General features: G+C 39.8%; 1 protein-coding gene across 2 annotated transcripts in view; it reads right to left on the bottom strand.

Moving 5' to 3' along the window:
• Positions 1 to 22,430, bottom strand: part of LOC126267375 (28S ribosomal protein S27, mitochondrial) — a 45,552-nt gene that overhangs the window by 20,399 nt on the left and 2,723 nt on the right. Inside the window, exons 2-3 of one of the 2 annotated variants that reach the window (XM_049972556.1) lie at positions 10,138 to 10,227; positions 1,379 to 1,449 (exon numbers count right to left, since the gene is read on the bottom strand). In XM_049972556.1, coding sequence (XP_049828513.1) covers positions 1,379 to 1,449; positions 10,138 to 10,227 — 161 coding nt within the window. The remainder of the gene's footprint in view (positions 1 to 1,378; positions 1,450 to 10,137; positions 10,228 to 22,430) is intronic. The other variant, XM_049972557.1, reaches the window with a different exon arrangement.

Here is a 22,430-nt window from a genome sequence, read left to right as displayed (position 1 = left end):
AACGGACACAGACGAACTGTCCGCCTAGGAGATGTCCAATACCCAGTAGCGGAGCATGCCCTCCAGCATAATTCTAGGGACCTAGGAACCTGCTACACTGTACGTGCGATTTGGCTTCTCCCACCCAACACCAGTCCCTCTGAACTGCGGAGATGGGAACTTGCACTCCAGCACATCCTTTCATCCCGCCATCCCCCTGGACTGAACCTACGTTAAACAACCTCACTCCCATTTACTTTTCAGTCTTCTCCTCTTTCCCTTTCCTCTTTAGCCATTCATGCATCTTTCCATCCTACATCTTTATACTATACACCTCTTTACTTCTGTATGCAACCTCTTTGGTTTGAAGCTGGCACAGTACCTGCAGTAGAATATCTTTGGCTTCCCTCAGACAACCATGCCTCCATCCTTGCTACCTTCCCTGTTTTCCTTTCCCTGTTGCTTCATAACCTGGGTTGTGAGTAACTAAATCCACTTTCCCTTCTTCCCTTTCTTTCCCCTCTCTCCTCCCTGATGAAGGAACATTTATTCCGAAAGCTAGGAACTTAAATTTTCGGTTTTTTTTTTTTTTTGTCTTTCTATCGGCTGTACTGAGCTGAGGTAAGTACTGGCCAGCCCCTCTATCTCTTTGTTAGTAACTAATTAATATTGTTATTCAGATCTATTTTGAAGCTAGTCTGCAGGTGATTTAGACGCATCCATGGATGGCGGCCTCTGATGGGCACCTGGAGCAGCCAAATGGAGTGTTGCTTGAATTGCATGATGTGGTGAATGAGTTGTAAAGGAAATATTACTACAGTAACGTCTCAACATATAGTTGAAGCACTGAGAGCGCGCGCGCACGCACACACACACACACACACACACACACACACACACACACACACACACACACATATGCGGGCGTGCAACAGCATGGTTGGTCTGGGGCACGAGGGTAGTCGTGAAAGTGGGTGTGCGGGCAAGGACTAACAGCGAATGAGGCCATGAGTCTAGGAGAACAAAGGATGTTTTATAAGACAATACCCATCTACATAATTAAGGCAAGCTGGTACTGAGGATAGGGAGTGAGGATGAATTTCAAATCGTATGGGTTGTGAAGCATCCACCGACACCAAGCACATTGTGTTAAGTAGGTGGTCTTCGCCACATTTTGGCAGTGGCCATTCATTCAGATAGATAGCTGGTTAGTGGCCATGCCCACGTAAAAGGCTGGGCAGTAATTACTCTGGAGCTGGTATGTGACTGCCTTCACCAGTGGCATAGCTTCTGATAGAGTAGGATTAGGATATGCCTATGATGACATTAAAGTAGGCTGTTGTGAGAAGGTATAAACAGCAGGTCTTGCTCTTTGATCTTTCATATTCTGATTACATACCAAATCAATGTCAACAGCAGCAGCTTTTCCTTCTTGCTGAAACCTTATATCCAACTCATGGTACATCTCATCTACAAAAAAAGAGGGGAAAATCAAGTGTTAATACAAAATCTTTATGTTGAGCATTAACACTGGTTTTACTAATGCCACAACAAATTTGGTCTGCATATATCTGCATCCAAACTGATAAGTAATTATAAATCAGGCTTGATAAGTAATTATAAATCAGGCTTAATTCTAATAAGAGAGACAAAATATGTCATTTCATATGTCCAACTGATGCCATAAGAATGGCGAGAGCTGAGATGACAAACACAGAAGTAAATATGTTAAACTTATAACTTTCAGAATTTCTCTGTCTGAAAGAAAAGAAAGTAGCTATTAAAAGAACTAAAACTGAAAGGGATACATATGTTCTTCAGAAACGGATATTCACCAAATTCCTAGACCATGGCACAAGAAAGGCTTAAACCAGAGGCAAGACGATTCTGCGGAGAGCTGGGGTGCAAATTTCTCGTCCTCCGCTATCGGGTGGAGAAATGTAGGGTCCCCCTGAATAGGTCAGGCGTGCACTACACGCCGGAAGCGGCTACGAGGGTAGCGGAGTACGTGTGGAGTGCACATGGGGTTTTTTTAGGTTAGAGAATTCCCTCCCTAGGCCCGACAAGACGCCTCCTGAGATGCGGCAAGGCAGGAGTAGGCAAAATGCAACAAGGAATAAAAATATTAATGTGCTTATAGTAAACTGCAGGAGCGTCTATAGAAAGGTCCCAGAACTGCTCTCATTAATAAACGGTCACAACGCCCATATAGTACTAGGAACAGAAAGTTGGCTGAAACCAGACGTAAACAGTAATGAAATCCTAAACTCGGATTGGAATGTATACCGCAGAGATAGGCTGGACAGTGAAGGGGGAGGCGTGTTTATAGCGATAAGAAGTGCAATAGTATCGAAGGAAATTGACGGAGATTCGAATTGTGGAATGGTTTGGGTGAAGGTCACGGTTAAAGCAGGCTCAGACATGGTAATTGGATGTCTCTATAGGCCCCCGGGCTCAGCAGCTGTTGTGGCTCAGCACCTGAAGAATAATTTGGAAAATATTTCGAGTAGATTTCCCCACCATGTTATAGTTCTGGGTGGAGATTTTAATTTGCCGGATATAAGACTGGGAGACTCAAACGTTCATAATGGGTGGCAGGGACAAAGAATCCAGTGAAATATTTTAAAGTGCTTTATCTGAAAACTACCTTGAGCAGTTAAACAAAAAACCGACTCGTGGCGATAACATATTAGACCTTCTGGTGACAAACAGACCCGAACTATTTGAATCAGTTAATGCAGAACAGGGAATCAGCGATCATAAAGCGGTTACTGCATCAATGATTTCAGCCGTAAATAGAAATATTAAAAAAGGTAGGAAGATTTTTCTGTTTAGCAAAAGTGACAAAAAGCAGATTTCAGAGTACTTGGTGGCTCAACACAAAAGTTTTGTCTCAAGTACAGACAGTGTTGAGGATCAGTGGACAAAGTTCAAAACCATGGTACAATATGCGTTAGATGAGTATGTGCCAAGCAAGATCGTAAGAGATGGGAAAGAGCCACCATGGTACAACAACCGAGTTAGAAAACTGCTGCGGAAGCAAAGGGAACTTCACAGCAAACATAAACATAACCAAAGCCTTGCAGACAAACAAAAATTACGCGAAGCGAAATGCAGTGTGAGGAGGGCTATGCGAGAGGCTTTCAATGAATTCGAAAGTAAAGTTCTATGTACTGACTTGGCAGAAAATCCTAAGAAATTTTGGTCCTATGTCAAAGCGGTAGGTGGATCAAAACAAAATGTCCAGACACTCTGTGACCAAAATGGTACTGAAACAGAGGATGACAGACTAAAGGCCGAATTACTAAATGTCTTCTTCCAAAGCTGTTTCACAGAGGAAGACTGCACTGTGCTTCCTTCTCTAGATTGTCGTACAGTTGACAAAATGGTAGATATCGAAGTAGACGACAGAGGGATAGAGAAACAATTAAAATCGCTCAAAAGAGGAAAGGCCGCTGGTCCTGATGGAATACCAGTTCGATTTTACACAGAGTACGCGAAGGAACTTGCCCCCCTTCTTGCAGCGGTGTACCGTAGGTCTCTAGAAGAGCGAAGCGTTCCAAAGGATTGGAAAAAGGCACAGGTCATCCCCGTTTTCAAGAAGGGACGTCGAACAGATGTGCAGAACTATAGACCTATATCTCTAACGTCGATCAGTTGTAGAATTTTGGAACACGTATTATGTTCGAGTATAATGTTCTTTCTGGAGACTAGAAATCTACTCTGTAGGAATCAGCATGGGTTTCGAAAAAGACGGTCGTGTGAAACCCAGCTCGCGCTATTTGTCCACGAGACTCAGAGGGCCTTAGACACGGGTTCACAGGTAGATGCCGTGTTTCTTGACTTCCGCAAGGCGTTTGACACAGTTCCTCACAGTCGTTTAATGAACAAAGTAAGAGCATACGGACTATCAGATCAATTGTGTGATTGGATTGAGGAGTTCCTAGATAACAGAACGCAGCATGTCATTCTCAATGGAGAGAAGTCTTCCGAAGTAAGAGTGATTTCAGGTGTGCCGCAGGGGAATGTCATAGGACCGTTGCTATTCACAATATACATAAATGACCTGGTGGATGACGTCGGAAGTTCACTGAGGCTTTTTGCAGATGATGCTGTGGTGTATCGAGAGGTTGCAACAATGGAAAATTGTACTGAAATGCAGGAGGATCTGCAGCGAATTGACGCATGGTGCATGGAATGGCAATTGAATCTCAATGTAGACAAGTGTAATGTGATGCGAATACATAGAAAGATAGGTCCCTTATCATTTAGCTACAAAATAGCAGGTCAGCAACTGGAAGCAGTTAATTCCATAAATTATCTGGGAGTACTCATTAGGAGTGATTTAAAATGGAATGATCATATAAAGTTGATCGTCGGTAAAGCAGATGCCAGACTGAGATTCATTGGAAGAATCCTAAGGAAATGCAATCCGACAACAAAGGAAGTAGGTTACAGTACGCTTGTTCGCCCAATGCTTGAATACTGCTCAGGAGTGTGGGATCCGCACCAGGTAGGGTTGATAGAAGAGATAGAGAAGATCCAACGGAGAGCAGCGCGCTTCGTTACAGGATCATTTAGTAATTGCGAAAGCATTACGGAGATGATAGATAAACTCCAGTGGAAGACTCTGCAGGAGAGACGCTCAGTAGCTCGGTACGGGCTTTTGTTAAAGTTTCGAGAACATACCTTCACCGAAGAGTCAAGCAGTATATTGCTCCCTCCTACGTATATCTCACGAAAAGACCATGAGAATAAAATCAGAGAGATTAGAGCCCACACAGAAGCATACCGACAATCCTTCTTTCCACGTACAATACGAGACTGGAATAGAAGGGAGAACCGATAGAGGTACTCAGGGTACCCTCCGCCACACACCGTCAGGTGGCTTGCGGAATTTAAAAAAAAAAAAAAAAAAATAATAATAATAATAATAATAATAATAATAATAAAAAAGATAACCAGAAACAGGCTTCCAGCCACTTTATGGATTTCAGAGTACAAATACTAAGCAGCTGCTAATGAGAGCGATCAAAGAAGAGAATTTAATTCAATAGAAATAAAATGAAACAAATGAAAATGGACAATAAATTAATTGATAAAGAAAAAGAAGAATTAAAAGCAGAAAACAGAAAATATAACTGAAAGAAATTTTTAATACAGGGAGAGAGGGGGAAGAATAGAAACAGAGGCAGGTGTTGAAAATCATTTACATGATTAAACAAGTACCCCTGTCACACATCACAAGTATGTTCAAAATGGTTCAAATGGCTCTGAGCACTATGGGACTTAACATATATGGTCATCAGTCCCATAGAACTTAGAACTACTTAAACCTAACTAACCTAAGGACATCACACAACACCCAGTCATCACGAGGCAGAGAAAATCCCTGACACCGCCAGGAATCGAACCCAGGAACCCAGGCGTGGGAAGCGAGAACACTACCGCACGATCACGAGTTGTGGACCAAGTATGTTCAGAAATAGTATACAGTTTGTGTCCACTCAGCATGGTTATGGACATGATAGTAAAAAAAGAGAGAGAAAACTTATTGGTTGGTTGATACAGACAACATTTATTGTCATAAATAATTGCTTTGTTGATTACGTATGTTTCACCATTTGCACTGATAAGTACAACTACTATCTTATCACCATTCATCAACTTGACTGTGAGTGGCATGTCCGAGGTAGGTCTAGGAGACCCATACAAGTGGAGCCAGAGTCCAGGGAAATCTTGGAGTACTACACCCACACCTCAACCAATGAGTTTCAGGTGCCATTTCTCATTGAAACTGAGCCAGTACAACACACTCCACCTGTTTGAAGTCCTGCTGTGTTTTGTGATGCAGGAGACAAGCTCAGAAGTGTAGGGGTCTGCTAATAATTAGTTCAAAATAGTGCAAATAACACCCCTTATGGAAATGACAACAAGGGATAAGAATGACCCCAGGGTACTCAGTATGCTTGTCTGGGAGGATAACTGAACATGATGATGTGACTGTTTTGGCAGTCATTGAGGAAACAGGATGTAATCAGCCGTAGATTGTGGTGCACACTGGAACAAACAATGACTGTCATCTGGGCTCTGTGATCATTTTTGGAATTTTTCCGTGACTGGCAGAGAAGGCTGATATGGCTAGTCTTACTTGGGGGCTTTTCAATGAAGTCCTCAGTCTGCAGAATTGTCCCTTGGACTGATTTGTCACCCTGGTTTTGAATGAAATGCACAACAGAAGACATTGAAGGTTTTGTAACAAGCTAGGCTGAAATTTTCTACACTTGAACCACAGGATTGAGAACTGTAGGGTCCTTCTAAATGGTTTAGGGGTGCATTACATATCAGAAGCTGCTACCTAGGCAGTCGACTTTGTGTAGGGAGCACTAACAGGATGTGAATTTTGTGACTCTCCACTCTTTCCTGTTAATGATACCTGTAAAAGACTCAAGTATTTGTATAAGTTCCAAAGAGTGACCATCCACATACGAGACTATTAAAATCTTAGTGATAAACTGATGAAAACACCACATCAACACTTACTAACAAAATTACAATCGTAAGGATATCAAGTGAAATTTATGACTTGACTGAGGATCTCTTGGAAGGAACGATGCTGCCTGTTATCTCAGATGGAGAGTCATCGAAAGATTGAAAGATATAAAAGTAGCTTCAGAAATGACCCAGGTAAGTGTGTTGAGATCATTTCTGTGTGTGTTGCACTCTAATGAGCTGGTAGACAGTATTAACGCACTTTTTGCAGATGATGCTGGTATCTATAATGAAGTACAATCCACAAAAGTTGCACAAATAAACAGCCAGACCTTGATAAGATTTTTTAGTCACAGTAAGATTGGCAATTTGCTTTAAATTTTCAAAAATGAAAAAAAACTTCAGTTCATAAAACACAATATGCTATGAGTTAAATATCAGTCAGCTACAATGGGAATCAATCAACTTACACAATTTCTGAATTTAACAATTGGTGGAAATATGAAATGGAATAATCACATAGTGTCTGTTGGAGATAAAGCAGAATTTGGTTAATTGGTATGATGTTTGAAAAATGCAATCTGCATTACATTTGCAATCAGTTTATAAAGGTAATTACTTACAAAATACTCATGAACCCATCCTAGAACATTGCTCAAGTGTGTGGAACCCAGACTGAATATGATTAACACGCGACACAGTGTAATGGTCACAGATTTACAGGCGAGTGACACGGAAATGGTGAAGACCTGAACAGGGAGATGCTTGAGATAGATGCCAAGTATTTTGAGTATTATGGAGATGCTTGGAAATTCCAAGAAGGAAGAGGATATTCTTTTTGCAAAACACTACTGAGAAAATTTAGACTACTGGCATTTGCGGCTGACTACAGAATGATTCTACCACTGTTCATGTACATTTCATGTATGGACCCTGAAGAAAAGATAAGAGAAATCAGGGCTTGTACAGGGGCATATAAACAGTCATTTCCCCTCACTCTATTTGGGAACGGAATGTGAAAGGGTATAACTAGCAGATGCAGATAATATCCAAAACAACCACTGTTTGCAGCACACATAGAAGCAAGGAAAATTGAGAGTGTGTTACGACCTAGGAACTTTGCTGTCTATAGTGTTTGCTATAGCTGCTGAAGGGTGTACAGCAAAGTTACACAGCAAAGATGATCAACAAGGTGATTCCACAGTTGTTAAACTGGGCATACAAGAAATTATGTCTCAAACACTTGGTATCATGTCATCCATTCCCTCTTCCAAGGGATTTGTCAGTGCACAATTTGGCAAAGAGCTCTTACAAAGAACACAGGACCTATCAAAACAATCATTGTATGTATCTGAATTAACACATTATCAGTTCAAAAAAACTGCTATGTTAGAAAAAGTAACTTTTAGTCAAACCCACACAATGGATTACATGTTCCTTTCTAATTACTCTAATACCCTCCATTCCACTTTCAACAAAACATTTTAGACACCTCAGGGGAAGTCTGCTGTTAACTATATGATCAGCTGAACATCCATTTCCTAAATTCCCTGCATGATGTGGACAATTTGTCCACACCCTAAAGTATGATTACAATTACATGAAAAATGGATGGTCTAAAAGTCACTGACCAAAACACCCAGCACTCAATAGTTCCCATTCCCTCTACAATCTTATTAGATTCAGTCAAAATATTCTACTTGTCTTCTGCAATAAAGGAAGACAGTTTATCACCACTGCAATACCATTACTTACATCTTACTCTCATCCTTAACAGAGTTTGAACCTGTCTGATGGAAAACAGCTGCTCATGAAGAGATACACAGATTCGCCAGTGATAAAAAGATAACAAAAGGATAATGGCAATACATTGTGGGTCTGTGTTGTTACAGCAGGATCACTCCAACAGTCCACACCAGAGTCACTATCATAGGACCTTTGTTACCATATTCATGAAGATTTCAACCATAATTCATCATTTTCATCAATGCTTTAACGAATTTACCCTTGTGATGCAGAAGTTATTCATTTTAGCACAAACCACAAAAAGGGGCCCTTAATGGTTTTTACCCTAAAATGAGTAATGGATGGGATAATCTCCAATAATCAGTCCCAAATCCAGACTCAAATGCTTGTTTCATATATTATATAACAACATAGCTGCTTGGTTCATTCAAGCATTCAGGGTACAGCACCACAAGATGTAAATTGCAACAAAGAACTCAGAAAATCCCCCATAGTATCTTCCACACAATAAACATCAAAAAGGAAAGCCCTGTCATGATACTACTAGGGCTCAAGTTGAGAACAGCACTCTGCATTCTCAGTCATCTTTTTCAGAGTAACACATATACTGACAGCAGAACCTGATGATTATTTACCGGAATGGAAACTAGTTCAGCTTTATATCCAGAAGCACCCTCAAACTTCATATAAAAACAATGGCACCAGCATAAAACCAAAATGAGGTAGTGCAGGACCACATATATCAGATTCAACCTCACTGTTTACCTCAGTGACAATTTGAAGGCAGATACAATCGAACTGCATTGTGCAGGTGACTAGCAAACACTTGTCACTTTTGTGACCTCAATTCAGGCACATACTTCACTTTGTCAAGTTGTATTTACAGCCTTAATTTGCTGGTACTGTTCTTGAATCAGATCTATGAGCAGAAATCTGCTTCTTACTGATTTTTCCTTTTGTATTCACTATCTTCTGTCAGCTTGCATTTATAGATAACATCCTGGTTATCTTTGAATTATGATATAGAATAAAATGCTTCCACTACAAAATTATGCCTAGTGTTACATGAAGTTATAATATGAAGTGTGCTCAATTGTATCAAAAAATAATGATGTTGTTTTTCTTATTTTATAGACAAGACAAGAAACAACACATTGATAAAACAGTACAGTAGCAAGTTTATTGAAGACTCAGCTCATGTGTACCCTTGGTTCCTATGTGCAATCACACAGAGGCTGCAGAGAGCTTGTGTTTCTTTTCTTAATTAACTTCTCACCAAGCCAGGTTCTCTTTGATGGAATCAAAAGAATATCTATATCTATATCTATATCTCTATCTCCATCTATACTCAGCAAATCACTGAGAAGAGTATTGTACCATTTATCGCAGCTTCTTTCCCTTCAATTCATGTATGCATTTCAGGAAGTATGATTGCTGAATGCCTCTGTGAGCATTATAATTAATCTTGTCTTTGTGATCCTCACAGGAGTGATTTGTAGGGAGTTATAGTTTATTGCCAGATTCATCACTTAAAGTTGATACTTGAAACTCGTTAAGTAGGACTTCACCGGATCTACCTTCAAGGATCTATCATTTCCAGTTTTTAACAGCTCTGTGACACTCTCCCAAGGGTCAAACAAACCTGTAACTATTCATGTTGCCTAATTTGTATACATTCAATGTCCCCTGTTAGCCCTAATGGGTATGGTTATCACACACTTGAGCAATGCACTACGATGGGTCAAATAAATGTTCTGCAAGCAATCAAGTGAACTTACGTGATTGTTCCATTTCATGTTCTTTCAAATTGTTACAGCCAGGTGTTTGTACGAGTTGCCTGTTGTATTGAGGTGTGTGTGTGTGTGTGTGTGTGTGTGTGTGTGTGTGTGTGTGTGTGTGACAAAGAGAAAAAATACTCACCCAATTTAATTTTCTGGATGACTGGAGAGGAAAACCGATTATTCCATGCATCTTCACAACGAAATGCTTCAGATAGTACGTATCGCCTCCCTGTCAACATTTTTAAGTAGCTTTGAAAAACAAAAAAGCATTTATTGACAAAAAAAATCTATCCAGTGAGAAACACTATTTAAATGCAAAAACTCTGGGCAAAAGCAAATTCAAAATTACAGAAAAATTATAGCAATGTATTTATGAGAACTGCAGACAGGCTTTTGAGAATACCACTAGTTCTCTCATCATATTCATACAACATGCACCATTAACAATCACACCTTCATCAGCACTTGGAAAAACCCATTAGGTTCTATTGAAAACTGGGGATTTGTCATCACTTGCTGTCCCTGTTGACAGTATTGTGGATTGGGTGAAAGATAGGCAAAACTGGAAAAGAGTAAATAATAACTAGAAATATTAGGAGGAATCATTATGTTAGAACTATTACAATATTCCACTTTTTAGTTAAAATAGGATGATTTTGTGTTAAAGGATGATGGTTTAGGGCCTAAACAGAAAGGTTACTAGTGCCTTTGGTTGAATTAAAGAGTGTTTGGCTGTCTGTTGGAGATCATCAGTGCCTTTATCCTATATGTATCTAACCAGGAATAACCCTCAGTAGAAAGGTACAAAAGGCAAATACTGGGCAGCCCAACTGTAAGCAAGATACGATAAGACAGAGATAAAATCAAGGAGAAATAGGAGGGAAGTGAGAAAGGGCAAGGTGGGCAAGCCGCCCTGCCCAGAATGCAGTTGGACGTCGCCGAAGCAAGGAATGCAGTGGGACATGCACACTCTCCTCACACCAGCACCGCTTCACCATCCCTTAGCCCAAGGAATTTAGCAATACAGACATGATGAGAAAAGTTTATGACAAAAAAATTACAAATAGCAAACAAAGAAGAACAAAGAGAATAAAAAGGTGGGAATGGTAGAGGCCAACCAGAAGACCATCGAACAAGGGCCACCACTGGTCCCCTAAGTCAACGCAGACAAGGGGTGCCCCTCAAACCTCAACTGCTCTGGCGGTCAATGAGGCTGAAGTGTCCCACCTCACAATGAAACATAAAACCAGGTCAGCAGCCTTGGTAACAACCACTAACATCAGAGGTAGCATGTCAAGAAGCTGAAGATATCACCACAAAGCAGCCAAATTTTTGCAGTCTTGTGGCATGTGGGCCACTGTCAGGCATACGCCATATTGGCAGTAAGAAGGGTCCTAACATCATAGAATATGAATGTGGGTCAGGCAAGTGCGGCCAATGTATAGCCGACAAAAGACACTGGATTTCCTGTGAGAGGCATGAAGAGAAGACTGCCATGTGGTCCTGGCCTCCTTTATTACCCTCAGTTTGTTTGTGGACTCTAAGGTGAACCATTCTGAGTTCTGGACATCCAACAATTGATAGAGTCGACCATAGGTCACAGTTCTGAGGCCTCCATTTCCAAAATTGGTATCCTGATAGCCAACTTTGCCAAGCGGTTGGCATGTTCATTCCCTGAGATCCCAACATGTCCAGGGGTCCACACAAAGATGCTGGGTGTCCAGCTTGATGGACGTCAGAAAGAAGATCCTGGGCAGTCGTGACTACTGGGTGACGATATTAGCACTGGTCTATAGCCTGAGGGCTACTCATGGAGGCACTGCAGATTAGAAGCATCTTCCTGGTACGAGAACGAGTGTAGCTAAGTGCTCCTTAAATGGCCACAATTTTGCAGTGAAGATGCAGAATCCATTCAGCAAGGAGCCTAGTTCACTGCACCTTGCATACGTGTATGTAACTGGTTCATCCATCCACCAATGAGCCTTTGGTGTATGTAACTTTCAAACCTGGAAATGTATTGAGGACAGCCAGGAACAGATGGCAAAACACCATGGGGTCAACTGAATCTTTTGGTCCAAATGATAAATAATTGAAACAGATCCAAGATCAGGGCACATGCCATGGGGAGGGGGGGCATGAACAATTGCTCCCTGACGAGAGGTGACAGTGGAGGAAGTTGGAGTTCAGAACAGAGACACTGTAATCAAACAACAATTGTGACCCCACTTCTGTGTCTCTGTTGTGGGAGGTGGAATCCCTACTAGGAAATAGAACATGATAGTTTGGATGCTTAGGAGAGCATCTTGGTGGCAGAAAACTGAAAGCTGTTGGTGGGGTCCCATGACTGTGCCTTTCGAATGGTGCCTTGCAGCATTCAGCAACGCCTACATTAGAGGAGCAATAGTAAAAGCAAAAATTGTCAGCATACAAGGAGAGTGACACTGAAGACCCAACAGCTACTGTTAGACCACTGACGGGCACTGAAAAGTGAGGGACAATTAATGCAGAGTCCTGTGAGACCCCATACTCTTGAATATAGGGGCTACTGTGGAAATTAAAAAGTTGAACTCGAAGGTATGGTGCAACAAGAAATTCTGGACAAAAATCAGAAGTGGGCCTGGAGACCCAACTCACATGAGGTAGCAAGGATGTGGTGTTGCCATGTCATGTCATAAACATTTTATAGGTTGAAGAAGACAGCAATAAGATGTTTACATCAGTCAAAAGCTGCCTGGATTGCAGACTACAGCAAACCAAATTATCAGCAGTTGAAGAGTCTTGCTAAACACCACCTTGGGACAGAACCAGAAGGCCCCGAGGCTCAATGAACCAATGCAGCTATGGGGATTGGTGTTACTGGCGGGTGAGAAGCAACTGTTCCCAAACTGGGTGTGTGGGAAATAGTAGCAGGAGAGCACCCAACCATCAAGGTGACAGCACAGTCGAGCAGCACTGAGGGCTTGCTGTAGGGTGCATAATGGAGGGGAGTACCGTTAGGAGAGACGACAATGTCATCATAGCTGTAGCAAACGACATTGTCATATCCGGAGTATGTAGACACTCGTACTTTCTCTTGTTCTCTTGGTATGTCAGTCTATCCGAGTACTATATTCTTGTATCTTTTCTCTCTTTCTGAAAGACACTACAGTCTGGTGAGCAAGGCGAATGGTGTTCTCCACAGATGATGCACACAGGGAAAGGGGAGGGGGCAGAGGCAGAGCACAAGGAATGTTCATGTGCAGCAGTTGTCCGCAATCCAGACAGATCTGGCATCACGATGTGAAGACATGTGCCCGACTTTCATACGTTTGAAGCACCACTTGGGGAGAAACATATGATTTCATGTCACATTTGCATATCAACACCTTGACCTTTTCAGCCAAGATGAACATATTGGAGCAACCCTATTGTTCTTTGCCCCCCTATGGACATGGCAGATAAAGTGTACACCATATCACTCCAAATTGGCACACAGCTCAGCATCAGACTGTAAGGAGAGGTCAAGATCAAAATTTAAGCCTTGAACCACGTTTAGACTATTACAGGGAAGGATAGTACCAGAATGCATGCATGTTCAATTACAATTACATTGTAATTCAGAATAATACAGGCAATGCAATATCATATTTATCTGCCAAACCAGGCAAGTGACTTTCAAGTAAAATGTCTCCCCTGTATGGGTACATACATGACTGAGTATTAGTACAGGTTGTAGACTCATGGTTGACATATGGAAGTTTGGGTCTGGTCGTGAGTCATGCTCGGATAACTTAACGGTAAGGTGACCACTCCTGCTAAGTGGGAAATCTGGGTTCAAGTTCCGGTCTGGCACAAATTTTCATTGGCGCCATTTCATTAAACAGATGATGTAGTCCATGTTTGCAACTGTGAATATATTCCATGTATTTCATGATGGCTGTAATAACAGCAGTGCCTTTTCCTTTGGACATGCATACATGTTCAAAGGAACTTTCCATTGTAATTTGGAATAATACAGGCATTGCAATCTCACATAGTACCCTTATGGTGAAACACGTCCAAAATTTTGAAGTTCACAAGCCAAGCTGATACATAAACCTGGCCTCCATATTCAAGCTGGGGGCACACAAAGACTTTAAAAAGTTGGAGTGCCTGCCCAAGACATATAAGCCACACATTTAAGGGTGTTTAAAGTCTTGAGGCATCTCAGTTTTAGTTCTTTAATACATAGCCATCACATTAGCCACTCGTCGAAAGTGAGGCCCAAATATTTCAGCTCATCCTTAAAAGTGAGAACACTAGTTTTAAAACACATAATTAAAAAAAGAGTGGGAGCAATTAAAATCAACATAAACAGTTTTCTCCTAAGAGAATTTGAAAGTGTGGTCTTGAGGTCATTCATCCAACCTGCTCATTGTCAAATGCAGTTGCCAAGTATCTGTTGCAAGGTTCAAGGACATACAGAAGATGGAAACATCGTCCACAAACAAGAAACACGATATGGGATGCCATATTTTGGACGTAGTACCATCAACAACAATGGTAAACGCCATTACACTAAAGACACTCCCTCTAGGGACACCATTCTCCTGTTTAAAATTGTCAGACACTATAATCCCTACTATATACCTTTTTGAGAGGAAGGAGCCTACGAATACGGGGAGATGTCAGAACCTCCACTCACAGAGCTGCAACAATATATTACACCTCTAGGTAGTATCACAGGCCTTTTCCAAATAAACAACTACACCAACAAGACTTTGAGCAGGGTCAAGTTATTGAGTGTGGAGCAATACTTCCTGAACCCTCGCTGAGAGTGAGTAAGTAGTAAACTGGTTTCAAGAACTCGTACTAGGCACCAGTTCACCATACGCTCCAGCATCTTTCCTAACCAGTTTGTGAGCCTGACACAATGATAACTATCGGTGTCAGTCCAGCCCTTCCCTAGCTTTAAGATTGGGTTTAAAACAGATTCTGACCATGACGTGGGAGATACTTCTGTTGTCCAAATATTATTAATGGGCTGAAGGAGGACTTCCTTGACTACTGGATCAACTATTTCACCACGCTGTACGCTTTCAGCTTGCAACCAGGCGCTGTACCACAAGTGAATGACAATGCAGAATCCAGCTCCCAAAGAGAGAATGGCTGGTTATATTCCTACATGTTGACGGAATGGAAACCAAAACAAAACTTCCCTCTTTGTCTCCTGATAATAATGAAAGCCCCATCCTGGCTAGTGTCAGATGGAATGTTCTGATGAGATTCAGTCATTGTCTAAGCAATGTCTCTAGGATACAATGGGAGACACGCTTCATTCATACAGCTGCTGTTGTGTTCGTGAGCTCTGCCCTGAGATCTTCCTAATGGCTTCCCATACTTTTCTTGTAGGTGTCGCTCTACTTTTGGAGTTCAGGAATTCTTGCCAAGACCTCTTCTCACTCTCTTGAATTATTTTCCTCGCCTTTGCCATCGCCACTTGAAATGTTGCAAGATTCACATCTATAGGACACTGATTGAACCTTCGCATAGCAGTCATTCTTTTCCTGATCGCACAATGACACTCCTCATTCTACCAAGAGACAAGCTGCTTCCCATGTGTCCCTAAAACTTTGGGATGGATACACCAGCAACATGGTGAATCATGGCTGTAATGTGATCCATGCAACCCTAGATGCCTTCACATTCCATGAAAAGAACTAATAGTCTGTAATGTAACAAATTAGCCTCTTTGAAAAGCCATCTCATTGGTTTAATTTCGTGATTTGCTTCATCTGGTAGATGTACTGGTCACTGCCACAAGGTCGTCATCCGCTTCAGATTGAATGGTGTCTGTAGGAGCAGGTGAGCACAAAGAGAGGTCTATGGCTGTAGATGGCCCTGTAGGGGTGCTGAAACGTGTAGCTTGACCCATGTTCATCAATAAGATTTCTGTAGTTCATGTCAGATCCTCAAGTATCCAACCCCTGGGGCAAGTGGTGTTAAATCCCCATAGTGCACTGTGTACATTAATGTCTTCTAAAATGAGAAAGGGACAGGGTAGTTCAGCAATAAGCTGCATGAGGCTCTCACTGTCAATGGGCTCATGAGGCAGTAGGTATAACAGCAATTGCTTGGAACATTTTATTTATTTACACATCTAGTTCCATACGAACAAATTGAGGAGCAAATCTCCAAGGTCATGCACGAAATTACAATGTAAAAGTAATAAAAAATAAAATGAAATGTTTATGAAGCCAAAAAAAGTAAAGCCATAGGTTTAAATAAACACAATCAACAATATAACATACGAATTAGCTTAATTTTTCAAGGAACTCCCTAACAGAATAGAAGGATTGACCCATGAGGAAACACTTCAGTTTCAATTTAAAAGTATGAGGATTACTGTTAAGATTTTTGAATTCTTGGGGTAGCTTATTGAAAATGGATGCAGCAGTATACTGCACACCTTTCTGCACAAGAGTTAAGGAAGTGCGATCCAAATGCAAGTTGCATTTCTGCCGAGTATTAACTGAGTGAAAGCTGCTAATTCTTGGGAATAAGCTGATATTGTTAACAAGAAATGACAAAAAAGAAAATATATATTGAGAGAGCAATGTCAAAATACCCACACTAGGGAACAGGAGTCGACAACATGTTCGCAAACTTACAACACTTACTGCCCTAACTGTCCATTTATGAGCCAAAAATATTCTTTGAGTATGGGTAGAGTTACCCCAAAATATAATACATACCAAATAAGCAAATGAAAATAAGCAAAGTACATTACTTTTCATGTCGAACGATCGCTCACTTCAGATACCGTTCGAGTAGTGAAAATGGCAGGATTAAACCCTTGAACAAGATCCTGAGTGTGGGCTTTCCACGATAGCTTACTATCTGAACACCTAGAAATTCGAACTGTTCAGTTTCACAAATCATATGCCCATTCTGTGAAATTAAAACATCACGTTTTGTAGAATTGTTTGTTAGAAACTGTAAAAACTGAGTCTTAGTGTGATTTAGCATTAGTTTATTTTCTGCAAGCCACAAACTTCTGTCATGAACAGCACTATTTGAAACAGAGCAAATGTTACACATAACATCCTTTACTACCACACTAGTGTCATCAGGAAACAGAAATATTTTAGGATTATCACTGATCCCTGGGGCACCCCCCATTTGACTGTACTCCACTCAGACCTCATGTCACAGTCATTCTCAACACTGTGAATAATGACCTGTCTGTTGGTGAAGCAAGAAGTGAACCAAATGTGAGGTACTCCCTGTACTCCGTAATGGTCCAACTTCTGGAGCAATATTTTGTGATCAACACAATCAAATGCCTTAGTAAATCAAAAAAATATGCCTAGCATTCGAAACCTTTTGTTTAACCCATCCAGTACCTCACAGAGAAAAGAGAATATAGTATTTCCAGTTGTTAAACAATTTATAGAGCTGAACTGTACATTTGATAACAAATTATGTGATATAAAATGATCAATTATCCTTACATACAAAGCCTTTTCAATAACTTTGGCCAACAGTGACGGCATACAAATATGTCTAAAATTGTCTACATTATCCCTTTCTCCCTTTTTATAATGTGGCTTTACTGCTGAGTACTTTAAACATTCAGGAAACTGACCATTCCTAAAGAAAAAATTACAAATATGGCTACGTACGAGGCTAACATGCACAGCACTACATGTTAATATTCAGTTAGGCACTCCATCATATCCACGAGAGTCCTTAGTCTTCAGTGTTTTAATTATTGACTCAGTCTCTCCCTTGTCAGTAGCACAGAAGAGTATTTCAGACATGTCTCGGAAAGCAATTTTCCAAGAGAGTTATATAATTCCCTGCAGAAACTAAGTCTTTATTTAACTCACCAACAATGATCATTAAATACTGTACATGTATCTGACTTATCAGCAACAGAAATATTTTTACTATGAACTGACTTTATATTTTCAACCTTGTGCTGCTGACCAGCCGCTTCCTTTTAATTTTATCCTGTAATTGGCTATTCTATTTGCATACCACATACTCTTTGCCTTCCTAATAACATTTTTAAGCACTTTACAATACTGTTTGTAATGGGCTACTGTAGCTTTATTGTGACTACTTCTAACATTTTGATGTAATTCTTGCTTTGTTCTACATGATATCCTTATCAGTCAGCCACCCAGGCTGCCTTTTACTGCTAACACTCTGTTTAAAATGTTGTAATGGAAAGCAACTCTCAAAAAACATGAGAAATGTGTTAAGGAAAGCATTATATTTGTCATCTATGTTATCTGCAGTATAAACATCCTGCCACTATAGTTCCTTGAAGAGGTTTAAAAAACTCGCTACTGCCATTGGATTAGCTTTCCTACACAGTTTGTAATTATATGTGACATTTGTTTGAGTACAAAAGCCTTTTAGTGTTAAAACTTGTGTCTCACAGTCTGAAAGACCATTCACTTTTTTACTAATAAAATGCCTTTCTAGTAATGAAGAAAGAATAAAAATACTGCCCATGGCTGTGCCAGCATTCCCCTGCAGCCTAGTTGGAAGAAGCACAGTCTGCATCAGATCATATGAGTTTAGGAGATCTACCAACATCATTTTTCTTGCACAGTCATATACAAAATTAATATAACTAATTTCTGTTACTTCCTGTAAGTGAATCAAGAACCCTCTCTAGCTTGAGCAGAAATGCTCTGAAGTCAGAGTTATGGGATCTATAAAAAACAAGAATTACAAGTTTAGTTTCACTAAATTCAACTGCCTCTGCACAACATTCAAATATCTGTTCAGTTTAGTGCCATGATACATCTGTGGACTCAAACGGAATACTGTTTTTATATGTACATGGCCACTCCTCTACTTCGCATGGAACTCCTCGAAAAACAACCAGCTAATCTGTATACTGGTAAAGGAAGCCTCTGAATTGTCAAATTATTTAAGTGGTGCTCTGATATACCAATAATGTCAGAGTCAATATCTATAAGCAGTTCACTAACTTTGTATCTAATACCTCTTATATTTTGATGAAATATGCTGCTTCCTTCTCTACTTGGATACCTGACCACCTCTGAAGGTGATTCCTTAGTTAGGGGGACTTCCTTTAAACAGGTATACCTACCAGCTGACTTCAATCCATACATACAGTGTGTGCGCGCGCGCGAGTATATACCTATCCTTTTTTCCCCCTAAGGTAAGTCTTTCCGCTCCCAGGATTGGAATGACTCCTTACCCTCTCCCTTAAAACCCACATCCTTTCATCTTTCCTTTTCCTTCCCTCTTTCCTGACGAAGCAGCCGCTGGTTGCGAAAGCTCGAAATTCTGTATGTGTGTTTTATTCATTGCGCCTATCTACCGGCACTTTCCCGCTTGGTAAGTCTTGGAATCTTTATTTTTAATATATATTTCCCATGTGGAAGTTTCTTTCTAATATATATATATATATATATATATTCCAAGACTTACCAAGCGGGAAAGCACCGGTAGATAGGCACAATGAATAAAACACAAACACACACACAGAATTTGAGCTTTCGCAATCAGCGGCTGCTTCGTCAGGAAAGAGGGAAGGAAAAGGAAAGATGAAAGGATGTGGGTTTTAAGGGAGAGGGTAAGGAGTCATTCCAATCCCGGGAGCAGAAAGACTTACCTTAGGGGGAAAAAAGGATAGGTATATGCTCGCGCGCACGCTCGCACACACACACACACACACACACACACACACACACACACACACACACACACACACACACACAGACACGAATGCAATGAAAGATTATTTACAAATGTGAGCCCAATGCCAAATATAGTGCCGTACAAGTAGTGATTTGTTTTAGAAATTATCATTTCCCTGTCAGGACAAAACTATGGTACCAACACCACATTCTGTGCAAAGACCCTTCGGCAGTCCAGAATGTTGATTGGTTCAGTATTTTATTCCAGCAGAGAAATTAGAAGTTAGAGAAGAAAGAAATTGTATAGTTTATCACCCCAATATCATTAAAAGCATGAGCTTGGATAGGAGGAGAAAGGGGAAGGAAATCGGCCATGGCTTTGTTGTAGGAACAATTTCAGCATTCATCATATATTGTAAATGCTGAAAATCTACATAACGGTGAACAGATGGGGATTACAATCCTGCTCCTTCCAAATACAGATCTAGTTCCATAACCAATGAGTTGCTTCTCTTACAAACTAAACATTTCTTAAGTAATTTTTTTTTCTGCGGAGGTTTACTATGAGTTGCTAGTAGTTAATGTAGCCAATAATTATCAATACTATTTATGAAATACACATCTACCAATTAAATATTTTTGTCTACTTTAAAATACAAACTGTGAAAGTGGTGTAGTATAATGAGTACACTATGGTAATTATCAAAATATCTGAACAAACATGACTAACATAATGATAGGCTATCCTTAAGCTAGTGAACAACTGGAATTTTCTGCCAAGTAAAATTTGTACAATTCACAAAGAAGTGCAGCAACTACTTTTAGAAAGAAAATGCATTGTAATGCCTACTCTTGAAATGTAGTTGAGTGACTAGGCAGGTACGGTAGACAGAGTTTATTCACTAAATTTAAGACTGTAGATGGTAAGAGTTCAGGTTGATGATACATTTGTTGACTTTCAGGAAACCTTCAATACAATTCCATATTGTTTAGGCTGTAAAAGATGTTCCTTCAAAATAATGAAACAAGTATACTGTTGGATTGAAAATATCATATTACCAACCCAGAACACTGCTCTTAATGGGGAAGACACTATCAAACATTTATTTACTTAGCACCCATTTTATTACATTCAAAGTTCAATTACATTGTCAAAGTAACTTGTAATTTTACACCAAGGCAAGATCATTTCTTATGAACACATCTTCAGGACTGTAGTAACATAAACAGTTTGCAACTTAACGAGGCACAAGCAAAATAAAATTTTGTACATAAATACAGAGAAAATAGACATATTGCTGAAAACTCACTTCAATATATTGGTCAATTTTATAAAGTATTAAATATTGCAGTTAAAGAGGCATAACAACATGTGGAATTTCATATCCGCATAAATAGCACAGAAGACAGGTACATATTTAAGACACATGAGTACATTAGTGAAAGGAGTTTAGTTTTGCCTAGGAATACTTTGATAACTATGAACTTTTGTTTACAGAGATTAATGTTTGGTATTCATTTTACATTATCCAGCAGTGCACAGCAGAGGATTTTGGCTCATAAACTACATTGTCCTGATACTCAGATTTCCTGTGTACATCCCTATGACAGTCATCCCTATCTCTTGTTTGATAACCGTGACACTCGCTGTTCAACACTGAAAACAATCTACGGCTCTTAATGAAGCCTATACTTTCAAATATAAATGTAGATGGCATGGTCATGATTTTTAATTCCTTAAAAATACCTCTATATTATTTTCTGTAAGCAAAATCCTTTATTAATCTAATAGCTTTCTTTTGAAGTTTACAAAGATTGCTTAACAAAAGAGGTATTTCCTCAGAATTGTATGTTATATTTTAGTAGACTACGCATGTAGGCATGGTAAGCATTTAATACTGTTTCAGCATAGCAACAATCTTTAAGCATTCTTAATATGTTACACCATTTGCTAAATTTTTTGTTAAGCATTTCTATATGTTTTTCTCTAATTATATAAATTGATAAGACTCCTTACACGGATGGGGTAAACTTCCTTCAGCCGCTTGTCTCAGCAGAGACAGACGGTCAAACACATCGTGCAGGAATGCCCACTAAGGGCATATGAGGGTGACCCACAGGATTTCCTAATGGCGACCCAAGAGGCAATCTACTATATATTATCTAACCTGGACGTTTGTTTGTGATTGCTCTTCTGTGAGCGTAAATTTACAATTGGTGGTGTCCTTATATACAAACCATTATTTATTGTTCTGTTTATACATATGTGATTTTTTTTTTAAATCGTGTTGTTTCTGTAATTTTTACTGTGATGTTATGAGCCATATGCTAAATAAATAAATAAATAATATGTTTTTCCCATCTTAAATGTCCATCCACCAACAATTCTAAAATTTTATGAGATTCTGTTGCTGAATTTGGCTATTCCCTAATGTAAACTTTATGTTGGACCTATTTTTGTTCCTTATATGGCTGAAATTTATCCATACAGTTTTCTTGTCTTTAATACTTAGACAGTTATCCTTAAATCATTTTTCAGCTATTTCTACACTTTTATTGATCTTTTGCTGCAACTCAATCATTATTTCCTTTTATAAAGAAGCTAGTATTGTAGCCAAATAATATAGTATCAACTTTGAAAATTGTTGTGGTAAATTAACAAAGATTCCAAGACTTACCAAGTGGGAAAGCACCGGTAGATGGGCGCACACACACACAGAATTTCTAGCTTTCTCAACCGACGGTTGCTTCTTCAGGAAAGAGGGAAGGAGAGGGAAAGACGAAAGGA

Source organism: Schistocerca gregaria, chromosome 4, assembly GCF_023897955.1.
Source record: "Schistocerca gregaria isolate iqSchGreg1 chromosome 4, iqSchGreg1.2, whole genome shotgun sequence".
NCBI lineage: Eukaryota > Metazoa > Arthropoda > Insecta > Orthoptera > Acrididae > Schistocerca > Schistocerca gregaria.
Note: the sequence above shows the minus strand (reverse complement) of the source record. Positions and strands in the feature narration are given on the sequence as shown.